The sequence below is a fragment of the Nelumbo nucifera genome, chromosome 2 (assembly GCF_055504915.1).
Source record: "Nelumbo nucifera cultivar China Antique chromosome 2, China Antique-T2T, whole genome shotgun sequence".
In the NCBI taxonomy this organism is placed as follows: domain Eukaryota; kingdom Viridiplantae; phylum Streptophyta; class Magnoliopsida; order Proteales; family Nelumbonaceae; genus Nelumbo; species Nelumbo nucifera.
In genome coordinates, this window is record NC_142650.1 from 20398972 (window position 1) to 20421055 (window position 22084).

Genomic DNA, 22084 nt, shown 5'->3' on the forward strand with positions numbered 1-22084 from the left:
TAAATAATCAATAACAATACTTTTAATAACATTTTTAATTCTTTTAACATAACAATAATTACTAAACTTATTAACAGTATTTATAATTTTTGTTTAAAGTAAAATTAAAGTAAATATCTATTTATTAACAATATTTATAATAAAAGTAATTATTAATTATAATCACTAATTATATATTTATTAAATTACTATAATAATCAATAATTATTAAAACCGGGTTACTAAATTTATTAACAGTATTTTTTAATAACAATATTTTTAATTTTAATTTAAAGTAAAATTAAAGTAAATATCTAATTATTAACAATATTTATAATAACAGTAATTATTAATTATAATCACTAATTATATATTTATTAAATTACTGTAATAATCTGTAATTACTGTTATTTATAATAATAATAATTATTTATAATCGGTATTGACTGTAATTAAAGGGAAATACTGTCATGGATCTGAATTGCTTTCACGTAAAATCTATTCGCACAAGTAAATTCTATTTCCTGGATGCAAAGAACACCCATTTCATATTAATATTAATATATATATATATATATATATATATATATATATATATATATATATATATATATATATATATATATATAAAAGATTCTTTAAGCTAGGCTGGTTCAAATGTTTTGAGGTGATATAGAAAACTATCTAAAAAGGATGAAGCATACAGTTCAAAAAAGTACTGATTCACATCATATTTGAGCAAATATAGCTTAAAGGATGTCTGTATAGGGCGGGCCCACCTTAGGTAGCTAGAACCCACTACCTATAATATTTTTATCATTTTTAGTTTCATTTATTAATTCCTAATTCGATCTAATCCGTTTGCAGCTCTGCATGCCAAATTGGTGCATGACATATATAAGACAATTAATTAAGATTAAATGGACAGTCCACCTTCATACCCGGCCCAACCACAAGCACAGATTTGGTGATCAGGTCCTGATTCTTGCTACTTTCCCTTTAATTAGGCCCATAAATAGTATGAGGATTCCACCAGTACTTTCCATCTGCCTAGCTATATTAATTAGAAAAGGACTCCCACCATTGTATATGTTTGAGATCGATGCTGTAGGTGCAGATGTGTGGGTCGGAAATACAGTGCATTTTTTTTGTTTGGAATCGTTGTTGGTGTTAGGTAAGATGTTTCTTGGAGTAATAATAATTTTTTCTGTTTGGTGTAATGCTCGAGGAAACGTTTTCTGCACTGCTACTCATTATCTATGCCACATAGCTGCTATATCACTGCCCTGTTGGCAGCAACGAGTTGCAATTCCAAGAAACGCCAAATTTAACGTTACTCTAAGCCATGCCTTTCCAATTTCAAAGATGTGACTTGAAACACTGTTTTCTATAGAAAAACCATTCCAAACAAATGACTGTTATTTGGAGCACAATTTTTTTTGATGTGGCACCATTTTGTGGAGTAACGACAACGATGCCAAACATGCTCTTACTGGATGTGGATGTGGATCCCATTTTAAAGATTATTAACCTGATCAAGAATCAGCATCAAACCCTTTCCAAGGTACTCCTAATTAATGTACAATATGTCAATATATATATATACTTGCATTTGGCTTCATGTCTTTCAGGCTATAAAAGTTAAAATCAGAATATCTTTTATCAGCATCAAACCCTTTCGCTATTATAAGGCTGTGATTGGTTGCAATGCAAATAAATTTGTACTGATATAACGCCATAGCAGTGCAAATGATTTGAGTGTAAATTGTAACCCATTTTTGTTTCAAATTTTAGCTTGTTTTGTTTGTAAATTAAGATATGAAACAGAATAAAATAAAATCCAAAACAAAATTAAACAAGAATTTGTATTTTTTACATTTGCACTTCCATACATTTGTACTAATGCAAATAAATTTGCATTGCAATCAAACACATCCTAAATTATTTTAGTCATTTAATTATTGGGTCTTGATATGGTATGAGCCTGTCCCTACACCCTGATGAGCCCCATCCTTTCACTATTTCATCGAGAATTTAAATATACTAGTGTTTCCTATACTAGTTTCACACTACATCTAAATCCAAATTGACTATGTAATTAACCCTGGTTCATACGTTGTTATTCACAATAGATATGATGTTGCTCGATCTGAGGTAGTGCAAGAACCGATGTCACACTCAGATAGTCTTCGTCAACTGGGTGGAGCCGAAGTGGAAGGACATGGCCGCGCAATGAAATCTGAAACCATGAAAAGTTCAGAGGCCCAAGGAGTTATCCCTAGGTAGGTACTCCAATGCTCAAGTCAGTAGAAGGCAATAAGTGATCAGGCCGAGCAAGCAGAGAGTAGTGTTGGTCCAAGCAGAGTAACAATATGAGAGTTAGAAGTTGAATACTTTACCTTGAGTGGGAGGTATCTTTTTATAGCCGAAGATCCGTGTCCTGATCGGATGAGGCTTCTGGGGTTATCGAAATGAGGTTAACCGCCGAGGTATTCAGGATAAGACTTAATCCCCAACAAAGTTGTCCCCATCCACTCTCTTGTCTTGGTCGTGCTTATCCACATGACGTGGAGTCGTTGTGGCTAGAAAGGTAGAATAAGGCCACGGAGATGACGCGATGTTGACATGCCTGAGGAGATAAGGTGGGCTACAGATATGACATCGTACTATGTGGCCGAGAAGATGAGGTGGCCATGTAGGCACCACATAGCGTCTAGAGCTAACTCAACCATAACCCGAACAAGATCCCATCTCAGTCTCAGCATGGTCTTCGTTACAAGATCCAATGGTGAAGAATGGTTATCTGCAACAGCTTGAATCCATCCGTCTAGGGCCACTGCTCGTGCAGCTCGGGACCCACTTTTTAATGGATCCAACCATGGAGATAAATGGGAACCAAGATCAGCTTCAAACGAGCATGGTTGTAATTTTTATTTTTTATTTTTTGCAATGTTTTAAAACCTGAATTGGAGGTTGACCATTTTTTTTTTTATTCGGATGATTGCTCATCAGTTCAATTGTCCGGATTGAATGGGTTAAATCATTAAACTAGAGGACTGTAAGTTTCTTTACTTGGGAATACAAGGTTGAGTCTAATAGTCTATAATCCTTTGGATTAAGGACTATAAGCTCAATAGCCTTTCAATTATTTGCATAAAATTACTGCAAAGCTTCCGGATTAAGGACTATAAGCCCATTAGCTTTTGTTAGAAATATATTTTTATATGGGAGAGATTCTTATGGCTATATATTTAGGTTTGATTTGGGTGTTTTTCTTATGGGTGCAGGTGGTTCTTTTTTGCTAAGAAAATTAAGGGGTGGCGGAAATTTAGTCTGAGATTAATAAAAGTATTTGAAAAGGATTACCTGTGAGTTGTGGCTAGGAATCGTGGATATAGCGGTGGATAAATGAATATCAATGTTTTAGAAACCATTAGAATTGGAGAATCGTTTTGACCATCGGTTTCTGGCTTAGTGGTTTGATATATATCAAAGTAATGATTTCAGGTCAAAGCTTTCTATAGTCAAACACGTGATTCATTTACATTCAAACACCTGTCATTTCAAACATTTAAATAAAATGGACACGTGTCAAATTCTGATTAGTAGTAGTTCAAGAATAGAGCCCAGTAGACATGTGTCAAATTCTGATTAGTGGTAGTTCAAGAAAAGAGCCCACTAACATGGAGAGTGGAGTCTACCACCATGCGGAGTTGTGAGAGGTGGGAAGCTCCCACTTTCAATCCTTTCCTAAAAAAAAATAAAACTGTGATATTAATTAATGTTACTTATTAAACTAATTAATTAATTCGAGTTATTGATTACTAATAATAATTACTGTTAACTACTTCTAATTAATTAACTACAACTATTAATTACTAATAATAATTACTGTTAACTACTTTTAATTAATTAACTCCAGCTATTAATTACTAATAATAATTAATTACTAAAAATTATTTCTTATAATAATTACTGCTAATACCTAATTACTGATAATTTATTACTCACAATATTGATCATTAATAATTCGAAATGATGATTAATTAATGATAATTAATAAATATTTTCAAATGGTAATTAATAATTTGGAAACAATCATTTTATATTTATATTAACTCATATTAATTATTTTGAAAATAAATATTTAATGTTATTTATTTATATTATAATTATCATCAGAAATTATAATTCATAAACTTATATGAAATAATTAATTATATTATTATAAGTAATTATAATTAATAATATTATATTAGTTAATATAATTATTATATTATTATTATCAATAATTATAATTAATTATTACTAATACTAATGATGATAATTATTACTTTGGAATGTTAATTAATATGTATTTTAATAATGTTAATTATTAATTGGGATATAATCATTTTATATTAATATTAATTCATATTAAATATTTTATAAATATATAATTAATTTTACTTGTTTACATTATTATTATTACAAGTAATTATAATTAATACTATTGTTATAATTAATTCTATTATTATTCTCCAATGAATACTTCATTTAGTGAAAGTTAAATTATAAAACTTTCTATTATTCAAAATTGTTAAACTTAAAGAATTATAAAAGCAAATACTATTTTATGAATTAACTAAAAATTGTATTTATAACAAATTAATTACTTAAGAAGAAAAATAAAATAATAATAATAATAATAATAGTAGTAGTAGTAATAATAATAATAATATTTTAATATTACTGATTTTAAAATCAATACACACATAATAAGAATATATTATTAGTTAATAAAAATAATAATAATAATAATATACTTATTATTATTCCTGATTTCATAATTATTAATATATTATTAATCTATTAATAATACTGATTATTATTAAAAGAAGTTAATAGCAAAATTTAATTAATTTTCAGCTATTAATTACTAATAATAGTAACTCATTGATAATAATTAATTACTGATAATAATTTCTTATAATAATTACTGCTAATACTTAATTACTGATATTAACTAATTACTAATAATTTATTTTGATAATATTTCTATTAATAAATATTTTCATAATGGTAATTAATAATTCGAAAATAATCATTTTATATTTATATTAACTCATATTAATTATTTTAAAAATAAATATTTAATGTAAATTATTTATATTAGAATTACTATCAGAGATTATAATTCAATTAATTATATGAAATAATTAATTATATTATTATTATTATCAATAATTATAATTAATACTTATACTAATTAATATAATTATATATTATTATTATTATCAATAATTATAATTAATTATTACTAATAATAATGATTTCTGATAAAATTTAATTACTGATTATAATTACTTACTGATAATTAATTCCTTAATTATAACAATGATAATTATTACGTCGGAATGCTAATTAATTAATGATAGTTAATAAGTATTTTAATAATGTTAATTATTAATCAGGATAAAATCATTGTATATTTATATCAATTCATATTAATTATGTTATAAATATGTAATTAGTGTTACTTATTTACATTATTATTATTATTATTATTATAAATAATTACAATTAATACTATTATTATTCTTCAATAAATATTTATTTGGTTAAAGTTAAATTATAAACTTTCAATTATCCATTATTATTAAACTAAAAGAATTATAAAAGCAATTATTATTTCAGGAATTAACTAAAAATAATAATTATAACAAATTAATTATTTCATAATAATAATAATTTAATAGTACTGATTTCAAAATCAATACAGATTTAGTAAGAATATATTATTAGTAAATAATAGTAATAATAACATATTATTAATCTATATTTTGCAATAAAGACATGGAACAAAAAAATATTCAAATTGCTACTAAATGAATAAAGTAAAAGACTATGAGTATTCTAATTGACTTGAACTTGACACATCAACATACCCAAAATTATAATTTCAACCTACGTTTCCTATTTCTATCTCCCAATTCTAGCCAGTCTACATGCACTGTGAGAAGCTTAGACTTAAAATCCGTAATCATGATCGACCAAAAGAATCACTGTCACCTAACTTGGAGGTGACTTCCATACTTAGGATGGTCCCATTATTCTTCTTTCTTTCATGTTTCCTTTGTTGGATGGGCTTTGGAGTCCTGATTATATTATCAGTTGATTGTATCCATACATGATGATTTGATTGTAGTCATATATTTTTCATCTCTTACTTGAGAGTATGGATGCATCTGCAAATGTTGTTTGGCATGGATTGTTTTTCTTAACAGCTTATTGAATGATTTTCTTCATTCTTTGCCTCTTTGATTGGATATCATTTAAATGCTCTTTATCCACTCATATGTCCCTAAATATTAAGCCGTATTGGTGACATTGTTGTAAACATCCATCTAATTTTACTATTTTATAAATAGATTAATGATTTCAAAGTTATTGATACTTTTTTGGAGGTGGGTTGCTCAATAGGACATTGATTTTTTATTGTTAAATAGTAAATTTCAAATTAAATGGTACTGTAATTTCCCCTTACTTAGTATGGGGTCATTGTCTGGATAAAACATGGTAAGTCTCTTAAATCAAATAAATAGACTACCCTAAATGTCTATTATAAATATTTAAAAAATGGAATAATTCAAATTAAATCAAATAATTACTTGCTGAAAATTACTGAGTTAAGTAAATAATAATAGCAATCAATTATTTGTAGAAATAATTAATAATAATAACAAACACCAAGTACTTAATTAAGTAAATAATAAAAAATGAAATAACAGTCATCAATTATCATTAATGTTTATTCAAAGCATGCCCCATAATAATTACCAAATACAATAATTAAACCTTAAATAAGAATCAATATTTATTAACCGTCATTAAAATTGTTAAGCCAAATCATTAATGTTTATTCTTAAATGCAAAATATGAATTAACAAATCTATTATATAATAATTATAGTCAGTTGGAAAAATTATTTTAAGTAAATATTTAAATAATTACAAATTTATTTAATATTATTACTATATAACAAAAATTTAAATTAAATACTAAAATAAATTAATAATAATAATAATGGTTAAATTAAAGTAATAAATGGTGCAAGTTGAATTTAATGACCCGTATAATTTTACGGGTTTGACATATAAGGGTCAATTTATGTAGACTCGTAGACTGTATGAGTGTCTTAAAAAACGGTAGTTTATAAACAATACTAAAAAATGGTAATAAAAATCATTAATATTTATATATATATATATATAAAATTAACTTCCCCGTACTTAGTACGGGGTCATTCACCAGTTACAATTTAAAAAATTAAAAACAGCCAAAAAAACATTGTCTAAGTTGAATGGGTCCATGGTTTGAGCGTCTGGGTCAGCAGGTTGCTGACCAAGTCTATTGTTTTTGGCAAAAAAATGGTTCAGGATAAAATGGTATCAGTTGTCTGAACAATTTTTGGATCAAACAGTCCAACCATCCGGATTAATAACACTTCGAAAACCATGGTGGATAGCCTTATTGTGTATCATAGTCAGAAAAGGTTAAGCTGAATCTTAGTGTTAACACGGGGCTACTTCAATTAGTTATGTTAGATTTATGTCACGTTAAAAGACAAGGTAATATGGCCGCTGGTTTGGTAGCTTATAAGGCTAAAGAGCTTTGAGGACGATCTTTGTAAGGTGGGTTTATAGTTTAAACCCTGATCATTTATATTATATTATATAAAGTGGATATTTGTCTTGCTTTAGATTATTTGCATGTGTGTATAGTATATGCCCCACTTTTTTTTTAAAACCGGATCGGATTAGATCGAAAAAATTGGGAATCGGTCAGGTGATCGGTTTCGTTTTTCCCCAAAATCAGATTTTTCTAAAAAACGTTGATTTGGTCAGCAAATTGCTAACCCAGGCAGTTGAACCGTTTGAACCGTTCAATAGTTTTGACCATTTTTTAAAATTTTTAATTTTTTTAATTTTTTTTAGAACGGGCTAATTGTTCGATTTGAATAGTTGGACCGTTCAACCCAGGAACCAGACCCCTGACCAGTTCGTTCTCCGAATCGGTTTTAAAAACCTTGATATGCCCTTATATTATTATGTATAGTTAATACTTATTTGCAGACATGTGCATATTATCTTACATAAATGTTAGATAATGCAAATTTGCCTTTATCTAAGAAAAGAAAATAAAGTGAAAGAAATAAGAAAAAGAGGGTAAAATATAAAAACCATCATGTACTTTGAAGGCAGTGAAAATTATGTCTCTAAACTTTTTTTGGGTAAATTACAAAGACCCCCCCGTATTATAGGGTCTATGACCAAGACCCCCCTGTACTTTGTTTTGCGACAAAGACCCCCTTGTACTATGACCGTGAGACAAAGATTGACCTATTTGTTGATAGGGGTCTTCACAATTTGGTTTGGAGAATATCTCAAACCAAACTACTAAATTATAATTAGAGGTGTAAAATGGGTCCTACTAGACTGTATCGGGTCGTTTTGGGCCATGCCGCCTCTCCCAGGGATAATTTAGGGGGTCAGCTCGGCATGATCCACGACCCAAGCCCGTGTGGGCCTAGGCCAGGTCTTGGGTATGGGCCGAACCAGGTCAAACTGTTTTTTTGACATTTTTGATTTTTTTTTTATTTTTTTGCTAAGTAAAACTAAAATATTTAACTTTCCTTTGGGGACTATTTGAAAAAATAAGAAATCTAACAAAGAAATGAAAAAAAAATACTTAACCAAATAAGAAGTCAAAAAGACAAAGACTCAAAGTGAAAAACAAATTGGAAGCAAAATAAGAATTTTATTTCATTTAAATTTGAATGATACAAAGCATGCAATTGTTGGATGAATGAAATATGAAAATTGGAATAAATTAATAAAACATAAAATTACAATATAGTTACAAATTAAAAATAAAAAATTATGTTTTTTAAAAAATATCAAATAAATTAAAACAAAATTTACAATAATTTGAAAAAAAAATGCTATACAACTATTGAGTATACAAAAAATATTGACTTCATGATTTTCTCCTATTATTCTTGACTTTGATCATTGTAGGAATTGAAAATGGTGGAGGATAGGGCTATTTATAGGAATTGTTGAATTGGTGTGATGAGAATGGTGGATGATAGGGCTATTTATAGGAATTGAAAATAATTCAATTGCCCAAAATACCTTAAAAACTAGTTGTTGGGAGGGGTATTTTGGTCATTGTAAATTACTTATCACTTTACCCAAAATGCCCCCCAAGCTATCTGTTATATAGTTCTTGGGGGGCATTTGTGTCATTCTTTCTCCCCCCTCCCAAAACCAAAATACATAAATACCCCCTATATAGCTGTTTATAGTTGTTGGGGGGTATTTCTATAAAACCCCCCCTATATAGCTACAGGTCCACGAGCCGTGCTGTACATTGGGTCATGCCGGCACATGGGCCATAGGCGGTATGACACCATGCCATGTCGGCCCGTGGACCTAGAACCCCAGGCCCAGCACGAATCGGACCATCGTGCCAGGTCGAGTCATGACAGGCTGCGGACGGCACGACCCAATTTACACCTCTAATTAGAATTTGAGAAATTCTCAAACCAAACCAAACCATTTTAGTATAGGAACCAAATTAGATCAAACCATAATAGTACAGTTTGGTCCGGTTTCTAATACTTTTTGGGACATTTTATTGGGCTTAACCCAACTAGAAAGCCCAAATTACATGTATACATACCTACATAAATAACAAATATAATTCAGATATCGAATTGAAATGTTAAGAATTTTCAATATTGCTTTTATATAAATTACAATCGCACTTTCTCAAACATAAACACCTTGGGCATAAAATTGCAAGTTAAAAATTGAAACAAAACAATAATAATGTATGAAATGTTAAATGAATACACATATGTATTATATATATTATATACATTACTAATTATATTATTAATAATTTGGTTTAATTCGGTTTACGATTTTGTTTGGTTTCTAAAATTTAAAAAACCAAACCAAAGAAAAAAATTACAGTTTGAGGAATTCTTAGACCAAATCAAACCATTTTAAGGCCAAATTAGACCAAACTGCCAATTACGAGTTAGTTCGGTGTAGTTTTGTGGTCTAGACCATATAGTGGACACCCTTGTTTGTCAATAGATTTGGTAAAAAAAGGTAAATTACAAAGACCCCTTTATACTATGGGGTCAATGACAAATTACCCCTTGAAATTTCATTTGTGACAAGGAACCCTCTACTATGGGGTTAGTGACAATTGCCCCCTGAACTTTCATTTACGACAAAGACCCCTTGAACTTTACCTTTTATCACAAATATTTCTTGACTGTTAAATTAGATGACGGAATGCATTGAATTACCAAATATCCACCTAAACATTCCTTAATTTTCTTTTTCTTGCCCTTTTCCCATAAACCGTAGTTGACTCAAATATACCTCTATTTTTCCCAAATGAAACCAGCTAAAATAACAAGAATTATTTCACTTACATACAAGTTTCTTTAAATTTTTGTTTTATTTCATCATGTTGTCTTTATTTCTATCATAAAAAAACCTCTATCATTTCATTTGAATATTAAATTTATCCAAAAATCTACAAAAATCCATTAGAGCAATCGAGAAAACTTCAATATAATATTTAAAAAAATTAGTCAAAGCATAAATAATTCAAATCAATAATAAAAGAGTAATTTCAGAATTTAAAAAATGAATAATTGACGAAACTTTAATAAAAGGAGTATTTATTGCAGAGTGAAAGTTCAGGTGCCTTGTTGGGGGTTGGGCTACCTGAGGGGGTAATTCCGTAATTATAATTGACCCCATTGTAAAGGGTCTTGGTCTTAGTCTTACTAACGGAATGGTCCAATTAGTGACCTGCCGCCACCTGAAAAGAAAACCAGGCCGAGATCGGTCATCGGTTCGGTTTTTAAACACACACGCTACGGATCTCCAGTCCATAAGAATTCTACCTACATCTACTCACAACACACTACTTCCGTGCATTCGAAACATCTCATGTGTGGCTGCGATGACTGATCTTTAACTGTTTTGCTGTGGAACCGTATGGAATACGAACAAGCCTTAGAAAATCGAAAAATTCATCCGCAGGCGTAAATCCGCATTTCCTATTCTCCATCGGGTGTCGCGGTACTGGAACTGGAAGTTGATGAGATGGCGTTTGCCCTCTTTCCTTCATCCCTCCCTCTTCTTCAAACTAGAGCCTCCTCGCTAGCTCTGGTTGCAAGACCGATGACGATTTCGTCTTCTCTCTCTTCGCCGACAAATGCACCTGCTTTAAAGAAATGGGTTGCTGATTTTCATTCCAAATCTCTAAATTTCGCGCTCTCAGGTGCTCTTGCACTAGCCTTGTCGCTCACTGGTAAGTGTTTCCGTTAGAGATTGGTTAGGACTTAGGGTTGACCACTTTCGGTTTTGTTTGGTTTTCGTCCCTTTTGATCGGGTTTATCTGGTTTCTTTTTTATTTTTTAGAAAGAGGGTCTTTCTTAACTCGAACATTTAAGCGCGTCATTGCTCTGGAATCTGCAGCTATCCTTCTTCTCATTGAACTTAAATGAATTTCCGAACTTAATTAATGCGGTGCATTTCTTGATGTAATATAAGTTCAATCGATGCCGGAATTTGCATTTCACTGATGAAGGGGTTGTGGACCTTGTGGTTTGGTCTCCTTCCTCTTTCATAATATTAATCTTGTGTTGGATTTTGATGGGACATTTCGTTGAAGATGTGTGACCATTTCTTTCATTGTTAACGGAAGTTTGTTATGTCACCATACTGGCTTGTCAGGATTGCTTCAATTGCTGTGTGCACCATTTGTCGGAATAATACCCATGGACTATCTCTTTTATTGGTGGGAATTTCGATCTCTGTTTTTCAAAGACTCTAAAATCATATTCCCTTTCTTTGTCCCTTGTGCTGTTGAGGGGATGCTATTTCATATTCTTCCATGACTTTTCTTCACACAAGCATCGGAATGTTCAGTGTTAAGAGTAGGTTCTTGTCACATTTTACATTTTACTCTATTCTTTTTTTTTTTTTGAAGCCTATTCTGTTATTCCTTCAAATTGCCAATAGGAATTAACATTTTCTTTATTGGGACTTAATTTCCTTCAAGTTGTTCGATATGTTGGAGATTTCTTTTTTTCTTGATCCAGACTGGAGATTTAAAAGAAAGCAAACAAAACTTTGTAGGAGTTGGAAGTGTGGAGGCGAAAGTCGGGGTTAACAAGCCAGAATTGCTTCCTAAAGAGTTTAGCCCTGTTATAGATGTGGCTGGATTCCTGTCTGCTGGCCAGGTATGGTAGACATCAATGGCAATGGATTACAGGGAAGCAATGCCCTAAAAGGCGGAGTAGACACTAAGACCTTCTTCATATGCATGAGGTGCCTTGAGGCATTAGTCTTTGAGTATCATGAAGTCTCTTTTTTTTTTTTTCTAGAGAAACTTGAATTGTGATGCAAAGATTTGTATAAATATTATAAAAGGAAGTCCTATGTTTTATATAAGAAAAAACTTAAAATGATTTTACCATCACATAAACAAATAAAGTCAAAATGCAAAAATAGCCTCTATTAGGATTATTTTTCTGTTTATTTACAAAGTGAAAAATAATGGTGTTTGGTTATCAATTTATATCCGAATATGATAGAATCTTTTGATTTCAAACTGAATAAGTGATCAAAGTATTTTGGGAGTGGAAAGGAAACTGGTTTTCCACACTTCCCAAGATCAGTAGAAATAATTTTAGTAGCTCATCTCCCCAAATGGAAACTATGTTCTGCTAGAAATTGGGGAAATATACATAAAAGTCCACTATTTTCCAGGTTTTGTGGCAGTCTCTACACAATCAAACTGCAATACCATAAACCTCATATTAGCAAACTGTGATACCTAAAAGTCGCAACTATTTGGGTTCAGCATACTGTCCTTCTAATCTGTTACGTTTTAATGAAATTATTGAACTCAGTCTACTTTTACAGATTAATATGTGTTTATCCTTCAAGATCATGGCAATCTGAAGCAAAGAAGTTTCATATGGCAATTTTATATCTGCCACAGATGCCTTTGTTTTTCTGTCTTGTTTGTAGAGGTCAGTTTTATATTCTGTGGATCGTGCATTGGGTGTAGGTTAATAGGGTCTTTTCTTTCCTTTGGTCTGTGTTATGGTGTGTCCTTGTTGGTTGTCTCTGTGTTTTGTTGTGTTTCTTCTGTTTCGTGGTTAATAGGGTCTTTTCTTTCCTATGGTCTGTGTTGTGGTGTGTCATTGTTGGTTGTCTCTGTGTTTTGTTGTGTTTCTTCTGCTTCGTTCTTAATGAATCGTTTTATTACCAAAAAACAAGGATGCCATTCTTTCTAAATTCTAACGAAAAAATGTGTTTAGCACCTTATACAACCAAGACTTGATGCTGTTTGCTATAGTTTCTATTATTAAGATCACTAAAAGCACTGCTGATCAAAAAAAAAAAAAAAAAAAAAGAAAACGATCACTAAAAGCATCCACCACCAAAGTCCAAACCTTTAAGAAATTACTTGTTACAGTACAAAGACTTCTAGACCTTCAAAAAATTTCTGATTCTTCTATTCAAACTGTCCAAAAAATCTTAAAACCTTGCATATGTTTGACCACAACTCATTCTGCACAAAGTTCCCAGTTCCTTAAAATTTCATCTGCGAATGCACTTTGATCAGTTGGGTATGATCTGTGATAACTTTTGATTCAGAATTTATGCTCATCAATTGTCATGTAATATCTGAAAGGAACATATATCTATTCTCACCAGTGTTTTACTGGTGACCTGCCACAGTTTCAAGCTTCCATACAGGTCAATATCTAGCATGCCACATCATAAAAAACTTTTGACTTGGTCAAAGACCCATTTTGAATGTGTTATTTCATTTTATTTTGGAACTTTTTACTGTCGTGACTGGTTAACCTGTTGACCACAACTGTTGAACCAATGACCCATCCACCTGGAGGAAAAATGGTTCAGCCTCCGGGTTGTGTCTTAAAATATTGGTTCTAACAGTAAATGCAATAAGATTTTATTATAGTGTAATAGGAATGGATGAGGGAAATGTGCTGATGCTGGTTGGATCACTAGCAGGAGAAAAGGCTTACACAGGAGATAGCTGATCTTGAAAGAGATACAGGATTCAAGCTGAGAATTTTGGCACAAAATTACCCTGACACACCAGGTAAGAGTTGAGGATTGAAGCATCATATGATATGATCTTACATAATTTGTGCATGCATTTGCCTGGTCTGTTTCTTCTACATGTGAATATTTCATGAGATTCTCATTCTTTTACAGGGTTAGCAATTAGAGATTTTTGGCAAGTGGATGATAGAACAATTGTCTTTGTTGCTGACCCCACCTTTGGTAAATGAGTTGAAATACATTTCCATTTTTAGGTTAAGCCTTATTCCATGTATGGTTCATATATAATGTATTTGTGATCAGGCAATATATTGAATTTCAATGTTGGGGCTTCAGTTGATTTAGACATACCACGTAGCTTCTGGAGCCGTCTGGCAGGGAAATATGGGAACATGTTTTATTGGAAAGAGAAGGTGAACTTTTGCTCATGCTGTTATGAAATATTTTTTGTCATTAGGGCCAATGATTTCTTCTACGTTTTTTTATCAAGATGCAACATCACATTATCCAGAGATTGAAACAGGGGGAAGATGCATCTATTGAAGCCGCTGTCATGGCAATATCAAATTGCTTGAGAGAGCCTGTGGGCCCAAGTAACTGTTCAGAGGTAAAGTAGTAGAACCACAGTAGTAAAATGAATTCTATTCCAGAATGGCTACTGTGACCAATCTTGTACATTTTTTCTGAAAATAGTTTTATATGATAGCGAGGTTCTTTTGGCTTGTATTATTATGTATTATAGATTGTAAAATGAGATGATATATTTTCTATATTTGATGATGATTTCACTTTCTTCCTTCTGAAACTGTAAGGTTATGTAACTTAGTATGTTTGAGAAAAGAAAATTGTATTTTTGACATAAAGTTAGGCTGTTGAGATTACTGAATTTCACTATCCTGTCAATGCTTTAAGATTGACAGGCATGTGGACTAATTGAAATGTCTATATCATCAATTCTGTCCAATCAGTTTCGTAGAAGACATTATAATAGTTTCAAAGTCTAGGCGTTCATGAGTCCAGTAAGTTTTCTTCTTGTGACTGGTTAATAAAAATCTGATTAGATTGACTTGCTGGTTCCTTTGGACTGGTCAATTGTTTGATCAAGATTGAATCACTCAATTGAGATTTGAAACTTAAAATGGTGAAAGATAATTTAAAAGTTAGAACTTCTTTCTTGGATGGGTAAACATCCAGTTGGGTTGACAATTAAATCGATTGGTTCATGAGCATGGTACAGAGTTGAGATGGCTCAAGGACTTTTGATTCCAGAGCAGTTATCTTCTTTCCCCCTTTATCAAAAAGGTTTTCTGTTTCCTTGAGAATTCAAGGACTTCTGCTATTACCTCTCCTTTTTGTTGCAAGAGAGTTTATGCACCCTGGATTTTAAAAATGTTAATTTTATTTATTTTTTGATGAATAACTGTTAACTTCATTGAATTTAAAAGAAAGTGTACAAGAGAAAGTGGGAGAGAGACAAGCCCTCTTATCTCTCCCCTTTAATTTTATTTCCTGGTAATAAATAACCTGTTATAATAAGATTTCAGAAAGCATTTCTATTATCTTTGGAAAACCAATATCCTCTAGGTTGCCACAAATTATGTCAACCAGCAAAACTTATTTTTTGTCGATAATAACCAATAAATTAAAATTTCAGAGGTATTACTGTTAACAAAGTAATTAAAAGGTGCTTTTTTACTTCAAATCTATTATTCTATTTGTTTGTATGCTCATTCTCAAAGTAGGTTGTCATCGGTTTTCATGTATTGTTTCAAATTGTAACTACTTTACTGTGCAAAATAGTTCTCAAGATATTTTGCATTATTCTCTTTTAAACAGTTTCTATTTGCAACAAGACTAATAGCAGTAATGGAGTATCTTATTGGATGCAATATTTCATTGTCAATAAAAGGAAGGGAAAAGAAATCTGACTGGCTTTTCTTAAAAAGAGATGAAGGATTAAAGATATTTAATACTTGTATTTTTTTCCTTTTTTTAATAAACTGCATGCTTGTGATCATTTGTCTTCCCGACAATGTTTTGAATTTGGGGTAACAGGGTATGTAAATAAAAAAAAAAAAAAATAAATAAACTGCAAAGCCCCTATAGCTATAAGGAGCCATCTGTGTCATATCTAGAGTCTGCCTATATGAAATATGTTATTACTCCTAACAAGGTAGTTAGTACTAAAAAAATCAAAAAAGAAAAAAACATGCGAAAGAAAAAACGAACTAATCGATGGCATTATTTTTAGATTAAGGGGTTGGAGCTTTTTTCCACAATGAAATGAAGATAGAAAAATATATAGTTGGGCTCAATGTTTCAAGCCTTTTTTGTTTGCTTGTTTGTTTGTTTATAATATATATACTATAAATAGATAATTATCAATATAATACATATCAGTTTGGTTAACCACTGTTTTTTTTCTATGTTAATCAAAAACTAAATTGGTGCTTCTGTTTTTCAAAAAAACCAAATTGATCAGGTTGGTTAATTGGATTTTTCAATTTGGTTTTTCAGTTTTTGATGAAACACCCCTTTTCATACCCTTGATTGCTCTTTCTCTCTCTCTCTCTCTCTCCACCCCAATTGTCATTAAGCAGTTAACAATTTGGCACTTGAGCATTTTGAACCAAAAAAAGGCAGTAAAAACTCTCTATCTCCTTGTAAATTACCATAAAAGAAAAAGCTCATTATCTCTAAGGCAATACATTCCAAGGTAAATACATTTACCGGTGTTCTTTTAATCATGAAATTTACCCAATAAATTAGTTTATCATTTTTACCCATATATTGTTTTCTTACAAGGAGTAATTTTGTCAATTGGTGTTTTAGTATTTTCCCCCACACCTGGAAGATGTACCCTAGAAAAAGTTGGTATGCTGTGGGATCCACACTTGTTTAAAAGCGAATATGCCCTTAAATTTGCCTACCTATATGGATAAGAACACTCCCAAGTTTACCAAATAAATTTAATCTGCCACTTCTCTTTGTTCTATCTGGAAATAAAAAAGATAAAAAATCGTATTTCCTATGATGTCAAACACAGATAAGAACTTTTGAGTGGATGGAAAACTGCCAATGGAATTACTTAGAGTGCACTTATTATCATCAACAAACGCTTTATATAACCATCCCGATGAGATGGTCAGTTAACGTCCCTCTGTACATGGAAGTGAGATCAAACCTGTGTAACTCTAGGTTCTTTGTGGTAAAGTTCACTGAACTTCACGTTACGTGCACCCTGCCTTGTAGTAGGCTGTTAATAAACTCTGAAGGTGTGATATCCGATTCTGACCCCAAATCCGATTATTCTATGTTTGAATGTTAGAACTTGCATTCGATTACTAATCATAATGGATGTGGTTTTAATCCTATTTGATTCGATTAAAATCCGAGTCCCGAATCCCATCTGAAATCTGATATGATAATCAGATGTGAATGACGATGCAGATGAATCCGATTACAGCCTACCCTGTTTGTAATGTTTGTAACATGTAAAATTTAATGACGCCCCCCCCCCCCCCCAAAAGGAGAAAAAAAAAAAGGAAAATAGAAGGCCAAATACCCAGGAATTTTGCACGAGGCAATATAAGACTTTAGGTTCCAAAGGGTCACACTCCCCCCGGTCCAAAATAAGACTTTTATTATCATTTTTTTTATGCTTACAGTTTTTAGATTAGGGAATTAAAGTGTGGTACTGGTATAGGCCTGAACAGACGAGGGAAGGGGACTGAATTCATAGAACATTATCATACATTTCATCCAAAAAGAAAAGAGAAAAGGAGGGATTAAACACATGGACTATCTAGATGATCGCCCATTGGATTTAAGTGCTCATAATTTGACGATGGATAAGGCATTGAACAGAACACAATGAAATGAAGAAACAGGATTCATATATGTAGCCGATTCTATATAGTTGGGGCCGGACAAGACTTAAGATGATGATGAATCTTGTTTCTTATTGTAATTTATTGCTTTACAAATAAATTTGTAAAAGAACAAAGAATTATAAACTTATACTAGTTCCGCGACAATGGAAATGGAGATGCTGGCCTGGGTGCAGTTCTCAATCATGAATCAACAATGCCTTAAACATCCATATACTACGTAACTGCTCTTAGCTACATTCGATCAATGGGGTCTTAAAAGCAGCCCCACAGATCAATAGACAGTAGTAGCGTTGGTAGCAGTTCTCTCCGTTGTCCTCCCTCCTAGAATCCTAGAATCCTGTCGAGATCATCCGGCCGACAAGGGACAACAAGGGCTCCCTGTTGTTTGAACCCGAATTCTTCTTCTGCCAGAGTTAACAAGCTCAAGAATTCAGGGTTAGTCAGGTAACTCAATTCAATGATGAATCTTTTCTGCTCCGCACCCTTGACAGCAAAAACTGCAAAATGACCTTCCTTCACATCTGCTGGCACTGGCAGCATTGTAGTGTCTCTGACTTCTTCTTCATCAAACTCTGATCTGTAGTTGTTGCATTCGAATCTCCTAGCAGATGGTGAGAAGCCCTTTTGCAGCTTTTGCAGCATAAGCTTGACCATCTCCATCCCTCCTTTCTTCTCACTCCCTCTCTTACTGTGCTTGCCCATCTCAGAAGAAAAGTGATTTCTAATAACGCTTATGATTGCTTCATTCTTTGATTATCAATAGAAGTGTGAATTCTTCTTATATAGTAATTAATATGAAGGTGATAAGAAAGCAATACGTGTGGGGTCGTCGTTAACGTTGCATGTGCTGCACTGATCAGGCCAGGCTTTGATTAGTCATTTTTCTGGGTCTTTAATTTGTGGTGGGGTCATTGCGCTCTGCAATATATGAAGGTTCAGGTTCGGCCTATCCTTCCACATCTTTTCTTCTCTGGATCCATATCCATATTGCAGCCGGGTGGTGGTGAAATGTCCTTGGCATAAAAGAGATCTAAATGACCCAGAAACCTTAGGATCGATGTAGAGCCGTAGTTAAAGGCTATAAAAGGGTCCATTTGTTCCGCCCTTTCTGATCCCTCATTCATGCATGGTAAACTGTAAGTCCTTAACTTTGGAAAGTCCATCCCTTATCCTGCAGTGGGTTATAGGTAATCTGTCTCAGCAATCAGGGTATAATGCATGCTATCCATGAGGGAAGTAAGACAATGACAAGCCCAAAGATATATGGGGTGGCAACAGACGGTCATGTCGGGGCCTGGACTGAATCCTCTGGAAGCCCCGTCAAGTCTCAGATGGGCTGGGCCACACAGTCAGCCTGCTTATCCATCTCTCTCTCTCTCTCTCCAGATATTGTTAAGTCGAGAAGTTCTCATCATCCATTCATGCAGTGATGAGTGAGGAACCATCCCTTATCAATTTATTGTTATTGCAGTACTGATGTGTAAGAGATCCGGACTGATATTTTTCTTGTTTGGCAGGCGAGATGAGCAATCCAACTCCAACATACTAATTAATGTTATGTAGTGAGCTAGTGTGCCATACATAAGGTAACGTCCTTCTCGATCAATACGGTTGCATTACAAATGGGCAGACGATAGTACAAATCTTTCTGCAAGTTTGGCTCCTATACTATAATCAATCCTCAGATCTGTGGAGACTGAACAGCTTAGCTATTAGCTAGCCTTACCATGGTTGTGTTTTGTAGACTTGTAGTTAAAATTTGGGTTTCTTTGGACGGCCCAATAAAATGTTAACAGCCCAGCGGCCAAATTAAGCCTGGAAAACTGATTATTCTGTGCGTGTTTTCAATTTAATATGCAAGAAGGATAAATTGTAGATAAGTATCTTATACTTTGGCGTTAGTTTCATTTTAGTACCCAAATTTCAAAATGTGCCATTATAATAACTGAATTCCCAAAATTTATCAGTTTAGTCATGTAAAAGGAGAAAAATGACTTTTGGGTGTCATTTAATTTTCTAATTTATTCCATTTTCAACCCATTAACCATATTGAAGTCACTTTATCCTAACTATTTTCCTTATCTCCTATACAAAGTCTCTATGGATGTTGCTTCTGCTCATCTCTTTACATTCTCATATCTAGAGAAGACCGTCGCTGGAGGTAGTAATCGGAGAACAATTTTGCCATATTCTTTTTCTTGTTTCTTCTACTGTTAATGGCCCTTGTGATTAATGAATCGTTTTCAGTAATTAAGGTATTGCAATAGCACATTTTGAAATTGGGATACCAATATGCACTTGTGTAGTTAATACTGGTACGTAGTTGGCTTGCACGATGGATCTAACAGTGCCGATAGCATAGATAAAATATCAAATCCAGCTCTGTGGGAGTGAGACAATCTATTGATAAATCTTTGAAATTTACAAGTCTTGAAAACAACCAGCTGCAGAATGCCTTTCCACTTAAGAAGGGTTAATGTTAATCAATAATCATGTTGTCAGCCTAAATATTACCTGGCAGAATTGTTCATCCTTTCATGTTTTTCTTAGCACTAACAAGGGGAAAGAAATTAACCCATTAATTCATTCTCAAGTCTCAAATAAAAAATGACTTAAAAGAAAATAATATTTCTAGATTAGTATTATTTAATTAACAGTAATTTGCAATAAATAAGATGCATTGAGCCATTCCAAGTGGAACACAAATTCTGCAATTTTTTTTTTGAAAGCCAATCAATTAAAACATGTAAAGTGATGGCATCACATAACATGCTACAACCAACTAAAGCTTGTATTTGTGTATAATTTGTTTGTAGAGATCTTCAGAACCAAGCAATATGTGGGTCGAGCTTAGCTTTCCGGTACGTAGAGGGGTCAGGAAGAAACAAACAGAGTATAGTTTCTTAGAAATTTTCTCCCTTGTTCATTCTTGTATTGTTCAATTACACACATACATGTAACTTCTATACACAGCTTATCTCCAAGAGAAATCAATTGGAGAGATGCTATTAGATAGATAAAGAGAATTATAAGCGTTAGACATGTATAAATTACAATCGCTTATAGACTTGTCACTTTCTCAATGTTTGATGCATTGAACATTCTTACAGTATAATTGTGGTTTTAGAGTTATAATTAGAAGCAGTCGATCATCAGGGGCATCTTGGAAGCAGTAGTAGTAGTCCACACATCATCGGTGCAAGCAGCAGTGATATTGCTGTGCTTAGTGCCGCCTCCTAGAACCCTCTGAAGATCTTGGGGTCGACAGGGGATGAGAAGAGTTCCTTGTTGCTTTAAACCGAATTCTTCAGCATCCCTCAACAACAACAACAAGTCGGGATTAGTGAGATGACCCAGTTCGACCGACGATGAACCTCTCGTGCTCGCCACCCTTAACCGCGAAAACTGCCAAGTGTCCTTCCTTCACATCCGATGCCAGAGTTGTGGAAACTCTCTCTACTTCATTGAACTCCATGTTGTTATCGCTCCCCATGCTTCTAGCTGCAAGTGTGAGGCCTCTATGTAGCTTTTCCTTGAGATGCCTAATTAGCATCATGGCCATGCTTCCTTTTCTCCCTAGGAATATTAATCTTGCCCATCTCAAACTGATTTCTGGAGCTGTTCTGAAGCTCAGAATTGAATGATTGATCAGGGTGCTCTTGGTGATGACATGTTATATATTGGAGCATGGATAGGGACCAGAGAGATATATGAGTGTAGCTTGTGGGGTGGCCCTGGCATGGTTTTCAAAATCGAGTTGGACTGGACTGAAAAAACTGGGAATTCTGTTTTTCTTCAAAACTGTTGATTTTGGTCAGCAAACCACTGAATCGGCCGGTTAATCATTCAAATCGTTCGAACGGTTTTAATTGTTTTCTAATTTTTTTAATTTTTTATTTTTTGTCAGAATGGGCCGATCGTTCAAGTTGAACAATCGGACCGTTCGAACTGATAACCGGACCCCTAATCGGTTCGATCACTGGTTCATCTTTAAAAACCATGCTTTTTGGGGTCATTATATGCAGATAT

At 32.7% G+C, this 22084-nt stretch overlaps 2 protein-coding genes across 3 annotated transcripts; one reads left to right on the forward strand and one right to left on the reverse strand.

Annotated features, from left to right (window-relative positions):
• The first annotated feature begins 10883 nt into the window (after nucleotides 1-10883).
• On the forward strand, nucleotides 10884-15025 carry LOC104595094 (thylakoid lumenal 15.0 kDa protein 2, chloroplastic-like). Of its 2 annotated transcripts, none has more exons than XM_010255677.3 (6): nucleotides 10884-11364; nucleotides 12195-12298; nucleotides 14106-14199; nucleotides 14316-14384; nucleotides 14466-14575; nucleotides 14686-15025. In XM_010255677.3, exons 1-6 carry the CDS (start codon nucleotides 11157-11159, stop codon nucleotides 14776-14778), a joined length of 678 nt encoding a protein of 225 aa, XP_010253979.1. In that variant the 5' UTR covers nucleotides 10884-11156; the 3' UTR covers nucleotides 14779-15025. The 2 variants fall into 2 exon arrangements, with proteins under 2 accessions (XP_010253979.1, XP_010253980.1); XM_010255678.3 differs by having other exon boundaries at nucleotides 10890-11364; nucleotides 14109-14199.
• A 3351-nt stretch (nucleotides 15026-18376) lies between these two features.
• On the reverse strand, nucleotides 18377-18757 carry LOC104595095 (auxin-induced protein 6B-like). Its single transcript, XM_010255680.2, has one exon. It carries the CDS (start codon nucleotides 18755-18757, stop codon nucleotides 18377-18379), a length of 381 nt encoding a protein of 126 aa, XP_010253982.1.
• Nucleotides 18758-22084: the final 3327 nt, after the last annotated feature.